The 21,943-nt window shown below is 50.0% G+C and overlaps 1 protein-coding gene across 2 annotated transcripts in view; it reads left to right on the plus strand.

Moving 5' to 3' along the window:
- COL27A1 (collagen type XXVII alpha 1 chain) overlaps window positions 1-21,943 on the plus strand; it is a 186,692-nt gene that overhangs the window by 30,111 nt on the left and 134,638 nt on the right. Inside the window, exon 2 of one of the 2 annotated variants that reach the window (XM_066200944.1) lies at window positions 15,535-15,832. In XM_066200944.1, coding sequence (XP_066057041.1) covers window positions 15,777-15,832 — 56 coding nt within the window. In that variant the 5' untranslated portion in view covers window positions 15,535-15,776. Of the gene's footprint in view, window positions 1-15,267; window positions 15,833-21,943 lie in introns of those variants that run through there. The other variant, XM_066200945.1, reaches the window with a different exon arrangement.

Raw genomic sequence — 21,943 nt, forward strand, 5'->3', positions numbered from 1 at the left:
TTCGTTCCAGCCTGGGTTTATCCTCTGGCTAGAAGGAGGGAGCAAAGGCAGGAGCAGGGATCTTCCAAACCCAGCCAAGGCATTCTCAAGGCAGTTGCTCTTGTCGTGCCCCCTCCCACCCGACACCAGTCAAACCAGGGGAGCATCCAATTGTTTTGGGGGTAATTTGTAAGGAGGAAAGAGAGCATCACCTTGGCAACGGTCTTGGAAATGACAGCAACCTTAGCTTGTGCTGAAGCATTGTGCTTTTGTGCCTGTTTCATGTAAGAGAAAAAGGAGGGATCTCAAATTGTAAGATTGACAAACACTGAGCATCATTTTATCGGCGTTGTACAACCAGAAGGATAAAGTAAGGGATAAACAGAGAAGATGAGCAACATCTTAATGTATCTAATTATTAAATTTGGGTGTAAGAAACCCTTTCCTATAAATAGGATAATTTCTGGATGCAGATGAGGAGCGCTTTTGGAAATGGGGTTTTTCCCTGAGATCACAAGTAGAGTTACAAAAGTGGAAGCAGCTTGACCCAGCCATTTTTGAAGTCTTTGGCATTTGTGTGTCTGCCTCCATCTGTGTTTACAAACTGAAATCAAGGGTTTAATTTCCACTATGTTACTGAAAGCTGAGGTTTAAGAGCCTTACAACTAACCAAAGACCCCCAATCCCTTTGTCAAATGCAGGTCTGAGTTCAACATGACTGTAGAGTGGGCTGCTGCTCTCCTTTCCCTTCCTGGCTTCCACCCCAATGTAAAATGGGGGTTTGGTTATCCAATGCCTTGCACCTAATTTTTCTTTCTCATTTTCCTCAATATTTAAAAGCAATTTGGGCAGGATTTAATGTGTTCCACCCCCTTAGTTTATTTAAAGCTCATCTTGCTCGTGTTTCAGTCAAGCTTAGCAAAAACTCACCCCTTGGAAACAGGATCGTGACATGCCAGCCTTGAGGGTTTCAGCTGAGATTTGCTTGTTTGACTTTTCCCTGGGTTCAGTGACCCAGTTCCTCTGTGCTCCCTCCCTGATGAGAGAGTGAAGGCCACTTGAAAGAGAAAGCTGTGAACCTTGCCTGATTTCCAGAGGGTCCCTCCCAAACTGTTTGCATTGGCTTCTCCTTGTTTCTCACCTTCCTGTGCTCCTTGTGAGCCCGCTCTGAGAATAGCCTGTGCAAACACAAAAATAATAATAGAAATTAATTCATTTTTTTTTAAAAAAGCATTTTTTTATAGTTGAGCTGGAAGGACTAATGGCAAATTCCTGTAGAGTCAGCACTGTAACAGCTCTGGTTACTGAGCAACAAGCCTTGAGCTGGTCAGGCACCTTTTTCTTGTCTGTCCTGGACACTGCAAAAGGCTCATTCAAATACATCCTTCATTTCACATCCCAGGGTAGCCTGTGGTACTCTAGAAACATAGAAGCCTCCAGGAGCCTAACTTTTACAAATTATTCCCAAGATCCCAATGTAACCTGAAGCATTAAATCATTTTGAAGAAGGTGTTCAAGGCAGTGAGCACAGCAGGGTTCTCAAACTTGACTTTTTCATTTTTCCTTCTAGAAATAGAAATTATTGCCAACACCTTTTTTTCCTCTGAACGAGAAAATGTTACACACATTCCCAAGCTTTAGGAAACCTCTATTCTTGCACACTTCTAAGAATTAGTAGGAGAGAACAGATCCTGCACCACTGCTCCCTGTTTGAGAAAATGCAAGGACTAAACCAAGCTGTTGATGCTCTGCATCACCGCAGGCTGTTCCCAAACCCTGAACCCTGCTGGCTTTGACACTTTGGGACAAGGTGACACTATTAGGAATCGTCTTTTCCTTTTGTGTAGCTCCTTGAGGGCTCTCCAGTCCCACCTTGCAGTGCTGAGACACACCTGAAGTCTTGTGGAGATACCTGGGACTGTTTCTCACCAACACATTTAACATCTGGTGATCTTTTGTTAGAACCTCTCTTACAGTTATAGGAGACCTCAGTTTTTGGCACATCCGTGTTCAAACAACTGTAGCAACCACAGCAGGCTGGATTTGTCTTCCCAGGCTCCTCTTCCTTGCTTTTCGTCTCTGCCTGATGGCTGGAAATCCTGCTGTGCCTCCCTCAGGCTGCGCTGGGAAAATCTGAGATTTGCAGGGAAGGCAACCACAGAACTGGTTGGTTGTGGTTCCTGCAGTCCATGTTCTGGGGGGTGCTGCCAGCAGCAGCCTCTCCCTGCCATATTATTTACATTTGTGCTCAGTGTGTTCTTCCCTGGCTCCAAGAACAAAAGCCTGCTGGTATGGATGGGTGACAATGCATAGCTTTGTTATTAAAATTGGGACTTTTCCTGCTAGGACTCTTGCATTGGAAATAGCATCCAGTGATTAATCTCCTGCTGGCTTTGTTCTTTTTATGACCAAGGGATTGGCTCATGGAGGACTTCCTGCTTTTTTTGGAGGGGTTTTGCAAGGTTGATTAATCTGTAGTAATAGTGGCTGGAGTGACCAGAGTTTCTATAGTGACCAGATGGAGATAAGAAAGTAGTTGCAAGTGGTAGTTGCTGAAGATGCTGGATGCCAAAATTGCAAACTGTTTTGAAACAGACCAGCCAAGCAAAAGAGATCTGTGGCTCCACAGTCAGCTTGGACCTGAACGTCCTCTTTGTTTGCCTGAACAAAACCCAGATAAACAAAACACTGAAGGCAATTAGCTTTGTTTGCTTGCCTTTGTCTCCTCTTCTTCCAAATCATTGTAAAATTAGGAATAATGCCAGTGAATTTTGTAGCTATTCAGTGGACAAAAGCTGGTGCACAGGAGAGGAGAAACAAATAAGTATAATACTGCTGTTTTCAATAACCAGCCTGCTCAGTTTTAGCTTTTACTCCATTTACTTTCTCTCTTCCAGATTTAAGGAGATTTATTTGATCATTCTTGTAAATGAGAGCACCAAGGATTTGCTTGGATCTGGGTGTTGGTACCACACTCCTCCTGGGAAGGTCTCTGCTTCCCAGCCTCCTTCCTTCAGAGGTTTTCCATCGGCCTCTTGGTTGTGGCTGGGGCTGCAGGTGCCACCCGTGACTCGGTGAGGGGATGGGCACAGGGCCAGGCTGCTGAGTGACAAATTTCCTGGGTGTACGTGCCGTGGGGTTCACAAAAGGGTTAATTCCGACCTTCCCCTGGGTACAAAAGCTTTTTGTCTGCCCTGTGGGGGCCGGCTGGGGAGCTGCTCCCATCAAAGCTTTTTGCAGGAACACCCCTGCTTGGAGTAGAGCTGGAATCCCACTGGCTGCTGGCAGGGGGGCAGTGCCAGGAGGTGCAGGTACAGCTGTGCTGTCCAGTGCCAAGGCAAAGGCAGCACCTCCTGATGGGAAAAATACAAGTGTGGAGGGAATTTAAGCCTGCCTGAACTTGCTTTCCTCATAGCCATGACCCTCGTGCCCCACAGCCCTAGTCTGCCATGGAGTGCACCCAGCCTTGCTCGCTCCATCTCCACTTGGACTTTCATGGAGAGGTGCAGGATTTCAGTGTCAAACAGGTTCCTGCACTCAGGACTCTATTCCGACAGGTCCTAAAATCTTCCCAGTGGGTTTTGCACAAACCCCCTTGCTCTGGTCTGAATGAGGCTTTGTGGTCGAGGCTGTTGTCATTTGTCCTGCTGCGGCCCTGGCTGACTGCAGGGGAGGTGATGGTGTGCACTGCCCTGGGCAAAGGCAGCCCAGGTGGAATAACCTTCCCCATCCCCTCCAAAAACACCCTGTCATTTCTGGGGACAGCCGCGGGGACTTCCCCTGCTGCGGCAATGGAAACGAAGGGGCTGGGCTGGGTTGTTGAAGGCGGCTCTGTGCTTTGTCTCCCAAGCTCTGGATCAGTCTCTGCCTGTGACAATGACCCAGTCCTTGCTGCTGCCCTCACCTCGGGCTCCTCCCTGCCTTTCCCAGGCTGTCACAAGGTCGTGCTGTGGGTTGGAGGGGGGCTCTGTGTGAGCAGTGCAGCAGGACAGCCCATAAATCCCCAGGGCCCTGCTCTCAGTGAGCTCAGCCTCAGCCACGTGGGCACATCCAGGATCCCTCAGAGGGGGAATGATGCTCAGGAGGCTCCCTGGGATCACCCCAGAGATGCTTCACCTTTTCTAACCCTTTTGGCATCTCTGTAGGCACATAGCCTTTGATGTGACTGCAGCTGTTGGGGTGTGAGCTCTGCTGCTCACCAGAACCATCCCTTCAGGATCTGCCAGCGCAGCCTGTGAGCAGACAGGGGTGGGGGACAGCAGTCGAGGCATTTGCTAATTCCAAGGAGTGGCACAGCTCTCTCTGAAAAGCCTTCTTTCTATCCAGCACCTTTGCCATAGGTCCCCAGGAGGCTGGGCTGCAGCCATGTGGTCTGGGAGCAGCACAAATGCATTAAAAATGCAGAACACAGGGACTGAATCCCACGGCGGAGACAGGAGCTCCTTCAGGTCCTTTCTTGGAGAAAGGGGCAACTTGTGCAGCCCTACTTTATGGGGGATAAATCCTCCCTAAGGAAACCAGTGGGATGACAGCATCAGCCCCATCAGTGTCCCCTCCAGGAGGGGCCCAGGGTGTCTCTCTGTGCCCCACTGCAGTAATCAGCTGTCCCTGCTTGAGGTGGTTTGATGTTCGCTCTCTACCTTCACTTGGTGTGGTTATTTCTAGCCAAGGGAAGATCAGGCCTTCAGTGGGTGTTTGGAATGTCAATAGCTATAATTAAGCCTTTGTGGTTCTCTTGGAAACTCTGGAATCTATAATTTTCAGCAGAGTCCCCTCCTTGAATCGCTACGGGGAAAGGGGGTCTTTGTTGGACTAGAAAATAGAAATAATTTTTAAAATCAAAGCTATAAAATAAAATGCTAATCCGTGGCATTTACAAACATTTAAATTTAATGTTATTTCCCCTTTAAAGATGGAGGGAAATAGAAATCTTGGCATTTCTTGCTGTCTTTCAACTACTTTGGGGGAAGTTTTACCCAGAAGCTAGTGTGTTCCAGTTGTTTAATAATTGCATGTCGGGGAAAAAAAGTAAAAGCCAGGTCAGGATGAAGGGGTGAAGGATACAGAGAAACTTTATTTTCTGCACAAGGTCCCTTTGCTGAATATGTGCACAGGACAGGAGAGTTTTCCAAAGCCTCCCCAGAGCAGTGGTGTCAGGGGGAGGGAGGGCACGGGTTCCTGGGCTCTCCTTGCTTTGCTTCTCACTTGGATTGGAATGGGACAAGTCACAAGCGCTCTGGTTTCACCTTCTGAAGTCGGGGTGGTGAATGCAGCTCCCAGAGAACATCCTCATTCAGAATTTCCCCTTTCTGTACCTGCAGATTTCTGTACATCCGGCTGGGAACCGAGGGCAGCTGCCGGGGTGGGTGATGGGTCAGGGATCACAGCGATCCCTGCAAAGTGCTTTCAGGATGTGATGATGAAAGGCATGTTAGGGACATCAGAGTGAGGGGGTTTTGTCCTAATGTCCTGTTCACCAGGTGTTTGGGTTTGGGGTTTGGGGTGTTTGGGGTGTTCTGTGTGAGGAAGGCAGAGGTGAGAGCCTCGTTACCCAGGTCAGTTAATGACTGGGCTCCTGTTGGCCTTTTAATAACAAGGTGTGTCAGGTGCAAATACTGAACCTGCCTGCCCGGGGCACAGCCACTGACAAGAATATTAACAGAGCATTGTTGCTTATTCAAGGCTTTTGAAGACGTAAAATACTAAATAGTCTCGTTTATCCCATTCTGCTGATTAATGCAAGTTTTGCAGTGGGTTTTGGTCCAGTTTGTGTGCAAAGAGTGGGGTTAGATGGGAAAAGAGTCAAAGCAGTTCAGAAAAGAGCATCTCAAGATACACTGAGCAGGAGAATGAGATTAAAAGTTGCCCTTTTTAAGCTAAACATGAAATAGCTTAATCTTAGCTCATAATGAAGGAAAGTCAGAGAAAAGCAACACAACAGAAGCAGGGCAGGTGTTCAGACTGGCTGTGAAGGGAGATTACAAGGATAAAGCATAATCTTTGTTTACCTGTGGTGCGTTTGCCAGTGGAAAAGGTTGCCGATGGCACACAGCTGAGAAGTTCCATGTGAAGAGGGATTTGACTGTTTTCTAGGAAACTGCAGAGCATTTTTTTCCTGGGTTTTTGGAGTGTAAAACTTGACCCTGACATAACTTGGGTTGGTGACAAGGCTCTTCAATCCCACAGATTCTGGGAGAATGGGAAATGGGAATGAAAGTGCCCTGATTTGGTCTGTACAAAGGCCCCTCTACAGTGATGCCACTGGATGCTGCAAATGAGGACTTACTGCCTTGGCTATATTTCTGAAATATCACAGAAACACAGAGCACAGAGTCATAGAATGGTCTGGGGTTGGACCTTTCAGGATCATCTCACTGTACCCTCCCCACCACCTTTTTTTTTTTCTAGTCTTTAGTGACACTGTGAAGCTGCTCTGTACAGTACAATTGCATTCCTATTGCAATATATATTTTTTTTTTAAATCCCGAACATATCTCAAACTCTGAAAACAAATAAGCAAACAAACTCCCCTTCCATGAAATCCTGATTCAATCATTTCATTTTATTTCCCTCTTCTTGGGGAGGGTGGGATTTATTTCACCACTGGGTGTATAAATATTGACTTATTGACTTGATTTTTTTTTTTTTTTTTAAGGAACAGAGACACAACCAGGTCTCTTATATAGTTCTTACCCAAACATCAGTAAATACAGCCTTTCTGCAGTGGGTCCTGTTTGGAGAGCTTTACCAAATACTATTGCTGTTGAAGTAGAGAGAGAAGAGAGAGTGTGCAGATGTGAGAAGTATGTTTGCAGGATGAAAAAAAAGCCTATTAGCTTTGAAGCAGATTTGTATACTCTGGGTTAACACACTGAGTATGTCAGCAGAGACCTTCTCTGTGGAAACGGGCTGTGTTTCTGCTTTATGTGTTAACAATTTGAGTGAAGTATGAAGAAATCGAGCATTGTTCTGCTCTAAGTGGCACAGATTGCATTTCAGTCGGTGCAGATAAAGCACCAGGAACTGTCTGCTCTGCTCCAGGAGATGGATTTGAATTGCATGTTTAATCAGAAGGGCTTTTTTTTTTTTTTTTTTTTTTTTTTTTTTTTTTTTTTTTTTGGGTTTGGTTTTTTGGGTTTTTTTTTCTCCACAGGCCTTTACAGCCAGATAAAACCGAGCAGCCTGTAATGAACTGTGCATCTGGAGGATGGCAGGTTGTGCTGAATATAAAACTGGTTGGGAAATAGATTTACACTTGCTCCTGCATGAGGAGCTGCTGCCAACTGCACAGGGAAGTAATAACAGCCACTGGCTGTGCTGGATGTCTGAAGGGCTTAAACCTCTTTACACATAGGATGATCTATATCACAAGCTTGGCTTTAGAGACAAGGAAATAATGGCACAAAAGCAATGGTTTAAGTTGCTTGAGGTCACCCTGCAGGTCACTGGAGCAGTGAAAGCCAAACCTGAACCCTGCTGGGATCTAGGTTAGTGTGTGAGCCTCAGCACCAAACAGCCTCCAAGAAAGGGAGTGACCCCTCAGCTCTTCTCATCACAGCGGTGGGGACCGGTCACAGAAACAGCTGAGCACCATTGCAAGAGGAAATGCTGTTGTAGCACTGTGTTGTGGCTTACATTAGGTTTGGCAATTCCTTGTTATGGCTGGGTCATATCTTAAAATTATTCTGGTTACACAAACCAAATTGCAGTTGAGTTTTGGTGTTGATACCTCAGGATGTAGCAGAGCACAGGCTTTTGCTGAATGTACGCGTGTGTGTTTGTGCAAGGGCTGCCTCATCCTTGTCACTGCTAAAGGAGCTTTTCTGTTGTCATTACTGAGCCCAGTGCAGAAATTCTCATCTCAAATCTGTCTAGTCTCACCCTTCCTCTTTGCCCTGGACTTATCATTTCCATTTCAGCTTCTTCCTGCAGGTATGATTTCCCTTTGCACAGCAAACTGCTCCCACAGGCCTGCCCAGGGTTATCTTCCTACAGCAGTGGGAAACAAAGAATATACCTCGCTTAGACAGTAGAAAAACTACCTTTTGCATTTAAATAGTATTACCTTAACTTTTTGTTATGACCAATATCTGCTTTGATGTTTTCTAAGCCCTTTTTCCTCTCCCTTCCCAACTGAAGCTACTCAGAATCTGACCCAGGCTTAGTTTCTGTCTTGCACTAAACCTTAGTCCCAGGCATTTGTGCTGTAACACACTGCCTTCTCTTGAAGGCCAAGATCTTGGACTGATTTCCATCTCCCTTTGAACTCTGCCTTGAGGCTGCCTGGGTGTGCACACCAGCTCCAGCTGCCACCAGCACTGTGTTCCTGCCCTTAGGCTTGTTCCTCATCCTCAGAGCAAACAGCATCCCTGCTCCAGAAGCACCTGGAGTGACTCCAGAGCCAGTGTTTGCTGTCTGCAGCTCCCAAGTCCTTGTGCAGAGTGTTCAGAACAGGTCAGGTTCATCTCTCCTGCATCAGTTGTGTGTTGTGGGTGCAGGGCTCTGGCATAAGCACTGACCCACACCTGCCCCAGTGTCACTGGGGTATCCAGGACGCTGGCAGGCCACACCAGGACTGGGCAGTGCTGCCTAAAAGTCATAAGGGTTGTGCACGTGTGACCTGCAGAATTCAGACTGAAATCTCACACGCTGGTGTGAGCTCCCTGCCATGGTAAATTGCTGTCATAGCAGCAGCTACCACAGTGGCAGTTGTCCTTTTGTCCTTAACGTGCAGGAAATTATTTAGATCAGCAGGCACTGCTGGTGTGATCTCTTTGCTGAGGGGGAAGGCACTCTCAGGGTGGTTCTGTTTCATGAAGAAGAGATATGCTGTCTCTTTAGAGAGCTCATGTTACCTGCACTCATCCAGGACAGCACTCAACCACCTCCATGAACCCATGGCATGAACAAGCTCCTTTGGCACACTGCTGGGAAAAGTGCTTGTGCTTGCTGATGCATTGCTGCATTTAACTAGCAAACCTCCAGGCAGGGAGAACTGCTCGTGTGCAGCAGCCCAGAGGACATTTAATGGTGAATTATTTTTTTCCCCTCCATGGTAAAAGGGGAAGATGGATCTTGGTATTCTTCTGTTCAAATGTAGGATCACCGCAGGCAGCAGGACAGCCTGGTCTGGTGTTTGGACTGGAGAACACAGCTCCAAACTGGCCAGTGGTGTTGATTCTCTGCTGTTTTCCACTAGCACCAGTGACTGATTAGGTCCTAAACAAGAGAGAGCAGATGGACAAACAGGGAAATTAAGGGATGTTCACAAAACCAGGCAGTCTTTGCCTGACACCTTAAAGGCAGTCAGGATTTAGGAACTGTAACATCTTCCTGTCAAAGCCTGGTGATGAATTACAGTGTCAGGGCTGACCTGTCAGCCCAACGCTGCTGCTGCCATCAGCTGATCAATCACTTCACAGCCATCCTGTAAAACTGCAGGTATTCTCCAAACACCTAAATGGAAGGGTAGAGCAGAGCTGTAAGCAGCAGGCAGCCTTTCCTTGGGAGGGGTGAGCTTGGACTTGTGTCGCTGCATTGTGTTCCCTTTCATTCCGATGCAAAAGGCCCCATTTAATGATTAACAGCCATTCCCACCTCTCGGCTGGCTGGGCAGCCCGGTGTGATATGGGGCAGCTGGAAAGCACAGAAAGATCAGTCTCTGCCAGACGTGGCATCCCCATAGCACCGGCCAGGAGACAAAAGCCTTTAGTGTTCCCAAAAAGAATTTAAAACATTTTACATCAAAAGGCTGCAGAAGTTCAAACATGTCACCGGCAGCCTGTGGCACAGGACAGGAATGGCTTTGTCAGGAAGGTTGTGGAGAGGGAGGCAAATAACACTGAGCGGCAGTTCTGTTACATACATGATTTTTCAGCTCTCTGTACATCTCCTCTATAATTAATACCTTCCACAGTGCACTGGGAGCAAGAAACACAACCCACAGCAGCTTTTGGATCATGAATAGCTGTCAAACAGCAAATCCTAAAACCAGGAGTGTGCTGCATGTTGTGCTCCTCTGCAGAAACCTCCTAATCTTGCAGTGATGGCTGAAGCCAGAGAGACCAAATTAGGAGCATCCATTGACCAGATCCCAGCTGGGCCGCCTTGAAATCTTGGCTCTGTCATGGATGGTGAGACTTTGAGCAGGCAAATGAAGCTCTTCAGCAGGTTTATCCTCATGGCCAGGTCCCTACAGGGTAGGGAAGACTTTAATCCTGGGCTTGAACTAGTGCCAGTCATTCGAGTAGAGCTCAGGGATGTGAGAAGTGCTGGTACAGCCATGTTAAATGCAGGATCTGAATAGAAAAGTCGTGTAGGGATTAGGAAATCCTCTACAGGGGATGACACACCTGAGAGAGCACTGCAACCCCGAGTATGGAAAAAAAAGGGATAGAAATGGTGTACTTCTGCTTTGGCAGAAATCTCTCGGTGCCACCCCAGCAGCCAGGGATGGGTCCCAGCCCCTGGGGGCTCTGGCTGCTGAGGCTGCTGATGTTTGCAGGGTGGGTGCTGAGTCAGCAGCCATTCCCCAGAGCTGGGAGCTGGCACAGCCAGTCCCTCCTGTGCCACTGCCTGGAGCGCCGTGGCTGTGTGTGGGCTGGGGGCGAGTCCCACTCGTGCGCAGGCTGGATCTCCTGTCCCTGCCGGGCTCACGGGTGTGGATCCAGCCCTCCCCACTGCCCTGCTCCATGTGATGCATGCTGTGGGGCTGCAGAGCTGTGCCCTCCCACAGAATTCACAGAATGACCAGGTTGGAGGAGACCTCCAGGATCGTCAAGTCCAACCCAACCCTCACCTCAACTAAACCCTGGCTCCAAGTGCCACATCCAGTCTTTTCTTAAACACATCCAGAGATGGTGAATCCACCACTCCCCACGTAGACCATTCCAATACTTTATTATCCTTTCTGTAGAAAACTTTTTCCTAATATCCAGCCTGTATTTCCCTTGGTGCAGCTCAAGACTGTGTCCTCTCATTCTGTCAGTGCTGCCTGGAGAGAGAGACCAACCCCACCTGAGCACAGCCGCCTCTCAGGGAGTTGTAGAGAGTGATAAGGTCACCCCTGAGTCTCCTTTTCTCCAGGCTGAACACCCCCAGCTCCCTCAGCCGCTCCTCACAGGGCTTGTGCTCCCAGCACCACTGGGACCGTCACCTCCTCATGGCAGGGCTGCTCCCCCCAGGCTGGGCTCCCTTCTCCTGTGGCTCCAGCAACTCTTCTTAGCCAGGAACCAAGTTTAGCTTCTCCTTCTCGAGGCTGGGTGTGGATCCTCAGCCCAGCAGGGAGTGAAAGGCTCTTTATCCCACCTTTCCTTCGTGTGTTTGTTTGATCCCTCCCACAAGTTTTTTCCGGTGCCGTGGTTTTCACTTCTGCCCGGTTTTTAAACCTGAATGGAGTATTTATCTAAATATATCCAAATCCATCCCTGTAATTCCTTGTGAGTTCTGGGGGCAGTGAGTGATCCAGGAGACTTTTTGGACTCGGGCAAAGGCGCAAATGATTGAGCTGCAATTCAGTGTTGTCCTCCAGGCCAAGCCAAAGTGGGCTGGCAGGTCCAGGTCAGTCTGGGATTCCTCTGGGCGCTGCGTGTCACACAGGGCAGCTGTGACACCCCTTGCCCTGGCTCCCAGATCCCTTCACACTCGCTTTTCTGAGAGGAGCAAAGAGACAAAATTATATTAATGAGAGCCTTGATGCTAAACCAAGCTACAGCTCCTGAGGAGAGGTGGGTACTGGTTCTTCTGGAAAGTGGCTAAATATGGGTGAATATTTAAGATGCTGTATTTATTCAGGCTGTAATGACATGCTGCTTTTTTTGAGAGAGGGTGTTTTGTCAAAAGCAAGTGTTCTGTTCCCTGTTCCCCATGTTGTGTGGTGGCATTTCCTCCTCCCCTGTGCTTTTTATTTTTTGGCTAATTAAACTATTTCACTCCAATTCCTTTTTGTTCTTTTTTCCCCCCTTTTTCTTTCTCTTTTTTTGTTTCACTGCTGTGCTGTTTTACTTCAGTTTATTTAGTGTTTTAAAATGGCTTCCATTTAAATTTGGAAGGGAAGAAAAATAAATCTGCTAAATATATTTCTATTCAGATCATATGTTGTGGCTTTTCTCTTTTTGAAGAATGAGGTCTAATTTTTGAACCTGAATTCACTTGGCACACGCCTTGGCTTCAGCAATGTTGGGTTTCCTTTTGTTTAAAACTAATTCCCTTTTTCCTACTGCTGGGATACATTTATGTCTTCGTGCTAGCAAAGCTTTTAGGCATGTGTTTGGTTTGAAAATGTTCATCAGAGCAAATGTGAGCAGAGGATTTGGGCATGAGGCTGTCAGTGAGTTTTATGGTGGTCCTTGGTGAGATGCTGTGCACCTGAAGCATCATCAGTCCTTTCCCAGCTACCCATGCACACCCACTTTGGAGAAGTCTTTGCAAAAGCATGAAGCACATCTCTTTTCCTTTCTTCTTTGTCCCTGTCTCTGAAAAGCCAGGCCTTGTTCCTTTCTGGGTAGGGTGGGGTTCAGGTTTTTTTGAGGGAAAGGGGCGTTTACTAAATATTTGCTGCATTCAGAAGAGAGAAAAAGTAGAAATAAGCAGGAGAATCTAAGGTGTAATCAACAGCAGAGGGATTAACTCACGGTTATTTGCAAAGCTGGGGGTTTTTTTAATTGATTAAAGCTTTATCTTAAACACTTCAGCATGTTTCTCAGTGAGGAATGTGTGACTGAGAAACATGGAAAGAACAGCTGGGGGGAAAAAATAGCTAAGAAAAATAGAGATTTTATGGTGTTTCTGACAAGCTGTGCCACTGCTTGTTGTCCCTGTAGTCACAGTCCTCAAAGCTGGAGTGTTCGGGTCATCTGAGTTCCTGAGCTTTCAGGAGGGTTTGACACACATTTCTCTGTGAATAGGAATTTCCTACAAGTATCTGGATGTGTAACTTAGCTGCACCCTTCTGAGAAGGTTTTCTTGGAGGACAGAGGAACTGTGAGGCTGTTAGTTAACCCCAATCCCAACACTGCTTTTTTCAAATGGTTTTGCTGTGGCTACTTAAAACTTCATCTGCTAAAGCAAGAAAGGAAGCAAAATGTAGATACCTCAGAGCAAAGGTATGAATAAAATCTTCTGCCTATAGAAGCTGGGAGATGCAAAACCACAGCCCCAGCAAGCAACCACAACTAAGCCAAATATATGCATTAAGGGAGAGAAGCCCTTGGCATGCATGGCAGCAGAAGATGTCATATAGGAGATCAGATTTATGGTGGAAACCTCAACCTTTGGCCAGGCTCTGAGGTCAGGCTTTTGAGTAAAGCCTGCATTGCTGAGTCAGTGGGTCCTTGAATTTTCTGGTCTGAACGTGATGTAACATCACTCTCCTCTAGCCTCAAGTTCAGGTACTTGGTGGGGAGATGTGGGGCCCTGTTTGTGGCTGTTTATTTCTCACGGGGAGTGTGAAAATTTCGTGTCCATGCCCAGGTTTGAGGAGCTTCAGCCCTTCCCCATTTCAGGGGATAAAGCAGTAAGATACAGCACACCTTTGTGGAGGGAGCCCCTGGGGTGGCTCAGCTTTCATGGCAGACCCACGCTGGTGTCTCGGATCTGTGTTGGGTGCTCAGCACCTCGCAGGACCTGCCTCGTGCCCTGCAGCCCTGTCCCCTTGCCCTGGAGGTCCTGTAGCCCCTGCAGCCCTGTTCCCCTTGCCCTGGGGGTCCTGTAGCCCCTGCAGCCCTGTCCCCTTGCCCTGGGGGTCCTGTAGCCCCTGCAGCCCTGTCCCCTTGCCCTGGGGGTCCTGTAGCCCCTGCAGCCCTGTCCCCTTGCCCTGCCAGTGACCAGGCAGCCCCTCACCCGGAGCCCTCCCCTCCCCTCCTGGTAGGGTGCCCGGAGTGCCCCCCTGCCCGCCGGCAGCGCTGATCCTGCCCCTCGGAGGCTGGATCTCTGCTCATTAGCTGCTGTTTGCTGAAACCGGATACCTGGGGCACCCCCGCCAGCCCGGAGTCCCCGGGCTGCAGCTATTTAAAAGGACAAGGGCAGCCTCAGAACTTCCACCTCTTTCATATCCATGTCCCTCCCAGCGCCCGTTTTTCTCCTGGATCCCTGCAGCATCCATGACCCACGAGTGGAGCGACGGCCCGAGGGGGACGTGCCCGCGGGGAAGGATTATCTGCTGAATTTGGGGGGACCCCAGAGAGCCCCGGCCGGCTCCGGGCCCCTCATCCCGGCCGCGTCTCCCGGGCTCGCAGCGCAGGAGACACCTTGAAGGGGAAGGAGGGAGGAAGGGGCTTGGTTTGAGGCGGTTTTTTTCCTCCTCCCTCTCCCCCCCCCCCTTTCTTTTTTTTATTATTGTCACTATTATTTTTTAAGAAGTAGCAATTTTCGTGAGCTGCTGGGACAAATGAATGCCCACGGCCATGGGGTTGCAGGGAGATGCTGTTCAGCCTCTCAGCTCGCTGCAGAGTAAGTGCCCAAGGCAGAGGCGCTGACAGGGGGAGGGAGCAGGGCAGGGCACCCAGGGGTGCAGGGTGGGACGGCTCGGAGCTCTGCCCTCACCTGCCTGAGGGAATCCCACGGAGCTGCGGGGGTTGCTGTGGACCTGAGGGACCTGCCCGTCGCCCTGGGGCTCCACGGTTGGGTGGGTGGGACTTTGGATGAGATGGGGAAGCAGGGATGAAGGTTTCATCTGCATGTGGAAGTCCCTGCTCCTGGCAGAGCTGGCTAAGCGGACTCGCGATCCGGCTTGTTCTGATGGACCTTGCGTAGGAAAACTCATTCCCCTGTTCCTGCCCTCCGGGATGGGGATTCCATCCCTTGGTTCCGGGAGGAGAGGGGCTCTGGAGATGCCCTGGGGACGCAGAGCAGCACAAGGAGGGGAACAGGGGCATGGGGGCTTTTCTCCTCCAAGCCTGACACCCATCCACAGGCTCCCAAGTGCCTGCAGCAAGCGCTGATCCCAAGGGAAAAGCCATGTCAGGTACTTTATAAGGTGGGTTGAGGCCGGTTTGGGGCTCCTGGCCCTGGACAGGTGAGTGCAGGAGGCTGCAATTTCCATCAGGCCCCCAAAGAAGAGCCTGTGCTTCCCTCCCTGGAGCCTGGACAGGGTCTTCAATTCTTTCCCCGCAGTTCTACTAGCCAAATTTTCTTTTTCTTTTTCTTTCATTTTTTTCTCCCCGAATTATTTATTTATTTTGTATAATTCCTCGTAAATGCGTCGCTGTTACAGAGGAGGGCAGCAGAGAGAGGAAGTAAGGACATCCTTAAATAATTTTCATTTCTCAAAATCTGCCTTTTCCTCTTCTCTCTAAGTCTAGAGGAGAGATCCTTGGGGGGGTGGGAGGCACATCTGCATTGCAAATAAAAATAATAATTACAACCACCAACCAACCAACAACAAAAAAGTAACAGCTAAGAAAAAAAAACACTTGAAATCACGGACTTTGGGAATCAGAGATCACAGAAACTGCATTATTTATAAGGAGAGGAAAAAAAAAAAGGCAAGAAATCCAGCGACCATGGGCCAGCCTGGCTTCCTAGAGTGTACTTTGTGTTCTCTCTCCTTTTTCCAAGGTAATTGCAGTCTGCCGAGAGGGAGTTAAATGGGATTAAAAGATCTGTGTAAGCAAAAGGACCCAGAAGAGAAGGAGGAAGGAGTGAGCCGTCCGGGCCAGGGGTGTCTGTGACACAGCTGAACCCCTTAGCGAGGCAGGGAGCCGAGCTCCCGGGAAGGATGTACCCACAAACCGGCTTATCCCCCGATTTCTGATGGATTGCCGCAAAAATTGCCCGAAAGAGACAATGCACTAAACGTGATGGAGCCGGAATCAGAGCCGGTCTCCAGACTCAGAGCTACAGCGGCAGGCAGGGGGTGAGTACAAACTCCGCTACCCCCGGCGCTGGGGAAGGGAATCCCGGGCGGGCTGGGGGTGCCGGGGAGCCGCGGGATCCCGGGATTTGGGAACGGCGTGGGGGAAGACATTCCTCTCTGCCAGGGGATGATGTGAAAACTCCTGCTCTGCAGAGGAGAATGGGCTTGGGAGCAGGGAGGCCACGCTGCGGAGCGGGAGAGGGGGAAATGGGGCTGCGGTGTGCGGGGGGATCGGCGCCGGGAGGAGCCCCCCAGCCCCCCAATCCCCACGCACCGGCAGAGGGGCTCCCAGCCCCGGGAGCTGCTCCGGGAGCCGGTGTAGCCCCCAGGCAGATGCAGGAACGGGCGATCCGCTGCCCCTCGCACTCCTCACCCGGCACGGGGGGGTCCCAGCCCCTCCTACGAGCAGGGGCTGCTGCTCCTCAGCCTGTCCCTCGGGGACACGGGTACCTGGGGCTGCTGCGAGAGCTGGGAGAGCCCGCAGGGCTGAGGTACGCGGTGGCAGCTCTTCATGTGCTCGGCACACACAAAACGCTGCTCCCTCTCCATCCGTGTGTGTATGAAAAGATCCCGGCACACACCCTGCCCGCCCCCCCTTCTCCCACAGCTGGGACGGAATGTTACTATTTTCATCGCTAAACGCGCAGTTGTTGTTGGTTTCGTTGTTGTTGTTGTTATTTTCCTGGGAACCCGCAAAGGGTTAACCCCGCTGGCTGCGTTGTCGGATGTACTGATGATTTACCGACACTCCCTTGGAAAGGCTGGGATTCTTCTGCCTGGCAGTTTGAAAAAGTTGTGTACAGGATCCCTCTGCTCGGCTGGGCTGCGAGATGGGGGAAAGGAGGGGGACGGGGAGAGGGGATTTGGGGGCAGCCCCCCTCCACCCCCGGGGTCATCGTGTCGCCGCCCCGTTCCTAGAGCCGGAGGTGCATGAATGTGCAGCTCCCTTTGGAGGCTCAGTCTGTGCGTGGAGTTACACGCACAGCCCTTCGCAGGGGCTGCAGCTGCTCTCCTTGACGAGTTTTCTGTGTGCTTATGTACTCACAAGGGCCGAGTCTCAGTGCTTTAGGGTTCGTGTGGTGTGGGGGTTTTGTTTGGGTTGGGGTTTTTTTGCACGGATGTGGCTGCGGTGCGTCTGGAGAGGCAGCATCTCCCAGTTATACCTTTGTAGTGCTGGGCACGGTGTGGGAGAACCGCCTGGGACCCGTGTAGGGGTGGCTGGCGTCAGAAAAAGAGCAGTCCAAAGGGGACCAGACAGATAAAGGTCCCTTTGAAAAGAGCACGAGCAGCGTGTCACAGCGAGGGGACGGGCTGCGGTGCTGGAGGGACACTTGGCACAGGGCACCGCCACTGACAGAGCACCAGCTGCTCAGCCTGGCGGACGGGCTGGCCCTGGTCACGCTAAGGACGGGGACAGCCAGATCCTGCTCCGGTCCCGGGTCCTGCCTGAGGACAAACCGGAGCCATGTGAGCACAGGTTTAGTTAGGAAGGAGGGACCCAGGAGTCGGCAGCCTGGCTCCCGGCCTGCCGGAGATCTGTGCCTGATTGTGTCCCAGGCTAGCAGAGCCCGACTGTGGGCTTGCGGAGCCTTGCGGTGCCGTGGGAAACCTGGCTTGGCTCCGTCCTGGGGCCTCGGAAGGAGCGCCTTTTGTTCCAGGGTGTTCCCCGGCCTGTCCCCCTGCCATGTGCTGCTCCAGTCCCTCCTCAGCAGAGGTCGCTTGTTGCCCTTCTCATCATCTCCCGGAGGGATTTTTGGTGCTGGGTTTCGGTTTGCGTGGCCGGGCGCCGGGCATCCCACGGCTCCATGATCCCGCCGGGTTGGACAGGGTGCTCTGAGCCCGGGGCTGGCATGTCCCTGTGCCCACCAGGCCACCCTTGGGGTGGGTGAGGGCTGCCTGGAGGCAGCTCGTGATGAGAACGATCTGGTGCGTTCCTGTGTGGCACTGGGGGTCCCTCTTGTACCAGCGCTCCTGCAGCTTGAGCTGGTGGGCGTAGGAGACCTGCGGGTGAGAGTGGGAGGGTTGGCTCCCCAGGGAAGGAGCAGCAGTCACAGAGTGTGCTTCAACACTTGAGCTGCCAAAGTCTGTAAAACCAGAACAACGCAAAGTTTTACAGGCTCTTCAAGCTTAATGTGCCCCTCTTGGTCATTCCTGCTGATGCATTTTTGCTGAGCACAGGCCCCCCAAAACACAGGGCAGGGTTTGCGTTCCGCTGCACATCCAGCACGTGTCCAGACTGCAGCACTGGTGCTGTTCCACTGCACTTGTGCTATTTGGCCCATTCCAGCCCCAGTGCCACATACTGCCCATGGAGGAGGTTTGATGCTCATGGATACCTCTGATGGGTGACAGCCTGCTGTCACAGCCCTGGGGTGTTGGCACAGTGATGCTCTGGGGGTGCCTGGCCCATCTGTGTGCTGCACGAGAAAGCTGCACACATGGTACTGCAGCATCCACCCATCAAAGGTGGTGGGTCAGCCCCTGGGAAGGCCTGAAAGGGCTGGAGGGGAGGCATGGATCCTTTTTCAGAGGAAAAGAGGATTGCTTGCAAGCTAGGAAGATGGTCTGGGGACAGATTATGGCACTGTTGGGCAAATTCAGCAAGAGGGTGGCAAATGATGTGTGTGTGTTGGGTGCTTGGGGGTAGAGAGGAGGCAATTGCCCCTGGAGGGACAGACAGCATCACAGTCCAGGACCCACCTTCTCCTGCTATTTCCATGTGTCTCTGAGCATGTGCTTTATCAAAATAAAGCTTCATCCCCTTTCTGCAATGGGTCGAGGGGTTAAAATCTGCCCTGCTTAATATCTCTGTTCGTGGAGATTCTGTTACTGACTGAAGGTTGCCCAGGTTTGTGGTGAGATGGTTGTCGGAAGTCCCTGCTCAGGAACAAACGCAGAGTTTGTGGGGGTTTTTTTCCCCTTCCCTTTCTTTGGCAATTTGTTGGGGGCAAAAGAAGAAATGATGGACGCTTTTACTGAAGTGCAAATGGAAACAATGGGGAATTCTATATGGCTCTGCCAAACCCCATTCACAAAATGAAGGAATGCAAAGGCGTTTGTTGGAAGGACAAAAAAGGAGTTAGATGACAGATCACGCTTAGCACTTCTGTTTGTCGAGGGCTCCAGTTACTGGAGAACACAAAGGCCAGGGCCAGCACTGAGTGTTGTCACTTCACACAGCAGCACAGTCAATATCCCAGACAGACAGGCTTGGGGAGCAAAGGGGAGGTCCTGGGTTCCCAGGAAAGGTTCCCTGCTGTGGATGTGGAGAGCTGCTGGGAGCTGCCTTGGGAGGGTGTTTGAGTCACATCAGTCTGGCATCTCTCAGGTGAGGAAGCAGGTTGGCAGCAGGAGGAGCTCAGCTCTGGGGCAGCTCTGTGCAGTGAATACACAGGCTCTAGTTCCAGTCAGGAGGACAGGGACCAGCAGTTTGGGACCCTTCAGCCCTCTGTCTGCAGATGCCAGCCTAAACCCCTGAGAGGACAAGGTGAGGTGTCTGCAGGAGGTCACCCTGGCTGTGCTGGTGCTTTGTCCACACCCTCTGTGCACTGGAGGTCAGGATGGCCCTCCTGGAGAAGTCCTCAAAGGGGCTGTAGGTGCCAGATGAGCAAACATCAGCCCTTTATGGATCCAACTCTCCTGCTATGGGCAGGGACACCTTCCAGTAGACCAGGTTGGTCTAAGTCCTATCCAACCTGGCCTTGAACACTTCCAGGAACAGGGATTTCATTTTTCCTTACTTAATATTGACATTTTCTAGATCACTCGGTTTCCTTAGTAATTTTTAATGACCTTAAGAATGGATTTCTATGGGCCGTATCTGTTTTCCTACTCAATACTTTTCCTTAAAAATGTAGCTGCTGAGTGGGGATTGCAAACTAATAGTATTTCAGTTGTTTCAGATGCTTTGCCCTTATCACGCTGGGGTTTGCAGAAGTGCCTGTGTACAAAATCTTTGCCTGGAGGTGTAAGTCAATACCTCATTTATACTGCAGGAGAGGTCCAGCAAAGGACTGAGCAGGGTCAATATGGGGACGTCTACATAGTTGTGTGTTTCCATTGCTCTTGCCAGAAATTGAGGGGGAGTGGAGAAATACCATCATTTCCAGAAGCCCCAGAAGCTCCACGGAGAGGAGGTTGCTAGTTCAAAATAAGATTTCTACCCCAAAAAAGCCAGGATGGAATTGATGCACAGTACAATTTAAAGCCTTGGTTTATAGGTTGTGATTTGCTTCCTGTTGTCTGTCAAAACTGCTTGGGTGTCTTATAAAATATCACCTCCAGTCATGTGCAAAGGATCTTAAGCCACACATGCGTTTTCTCCTTTTTAAGATACACTGTCTGATTTACGGCTAGAAATGCAGATTTGCTTTTCTTGAAAAGCAATTTTCAGCCTCCAGCTGGCTTTGTGGTCTTTTGAACAGGAAGAAAATACACCTGAATGGGGAAAAGTGGTGGGGAATTGTTTTTCCACCTTGCAGTAATGTTGGCAATTTCAAAGCCCTTTCTCCACTGTAAATGAAGGAGAAAACAAAAAATTAAATGCTGCCATGGGCCCTTGAAATATTTCCTTCAGCTTCAACCCGTCATCTACATAAACAAGGTGTCAAAATCATTTGAACTTCTTATTTTAAGGCAGGGCAAACCTTTTAATTCAAAAAAGCTGAAATTGTTCCAAACCAGTTCCAGAAGTAGTGGGGAATTAGCTGATCACAATTATTTTACAGGATGCCTGAGCTTTGTCAAATTGGCACTTCCTCGAGGATAATTTGTGACCAAGTTGTGTGAAGGTGGTTGTGCTCCTGCTGTCCTTAATTCAGTGCAGGGCTTTATTCCAGCACTTGTCTGGTTAGAAGGGGATAGGGGTGTTTGTTCTCCTCTGTCCCTCTCAGTTGTACTTTTCCTTGGACTTCTGGCACTGCTCAGCTCCCGTGGACTGATCCACAGGAGTTTGCCAAAAGTAGGGAAGTAAAATTAAGCTGTAGTCAGTAACTTCAGTTTGCTATAAAGGGAGTTTGTGTCTGCATTGGAAAACTTTTAAGGCTCATGTGAGCTTACATCATGTGTGCTGTGGGGCACCTCTACACCCAGTGACTGCAGCAGTGGTTTGGTTTGGCAGGGACCATCAAAGTTCATCTCATTCTGCCTCCTGCCATGGGCAGGGACACCTTCCATTGTCCCAGGCTGCTCCAAGCCCTGTCCAGCCAAGCCTTGGACACTTCCAGGGATCCAGGGGCAGCCACAGCTTCTCTGGGCCCCCTGTGCCTCACCACCCTCGCAGGGAAGAATTTCATCCCAATATCGATTCTAAATCTGCCCACCTTCAGTTTAAAGCCTTCTTCTTTGTTCTGTCCCTCCATGCCCCTGTCCACAGCCACTCTCCATCTCTCTTGGAGCCCCTTTAGGCACTGGAGGGTGCTCTGAATTCTCTCTTGAGCATTGTCCAGGCAAACAGCCCCAGGATCCTCATTGTGGTATTCACAGACCCTGCAAATAAAAGAAATAAATGCCTTTAGTGGTACCTCTTGATAGAGCCTTAGTGGAAATCACTGCTTATGGGCAGAAGCTGAGATAAAGGCCAGGTGGGTTTGGTAGCTCTATATAAGGAGAAAAATCTTCTTTACTCTTGCTGCTCAAGCTGCTTCTGCAGCTCTGTTGCTGCCGAGCTGTAACGGAAAAAGAGCCTGCATTAAAAATCCTGGGATAATTAACAGCCCCATCACTCACACGGCTGCCATTTGGAAGCTGCTTTTGCTTTTTCCATTAAGTTGGTAAATTTTGCCAAAGTGTTTTTCTTCAGTGTTTTGGCACATGGCCCCACTCTCAGCTCTTACGGTGCTGGCCATGTGAGGGGTCCAGGAGCAGGGCTGGGGCCAGCTGGATCCCACACTGAGCATTCGTCTGCTTTACAGCCCAGGACTGTCACTGGAATGAAATTACGTGCTGGATTTTCCCCCAAGGCTTCTTCTCCTCATTGTGTCAATCAACAAGGAGTTTGGTTTGTGAAGGTACCCCTCAAAAAAAAAAAAAAAAAACAAACCAAAAAGGAGAGTTCAGTGTGTTGTGAGCAGCAGTGATTGTACAAATCTGATCCTCTCCAGATCACAGGTT

Source organism: Chamaea fasciata, unplaced genomic scaffold, assembly GCF_029207755.1.
Source record: "Chamaea fasciata isolate MVZ Bird 193981 ecotype frontalis unplaced genomic scaffold, bChaFas1.0.hap1 SCAF_20, whole genome shotgun sequence".
NCBI lineage: Eukaryota > Metazoa > Chordata > Aves > Passeriformes > Sylviidae > Chamaea > Chamaea fasciata.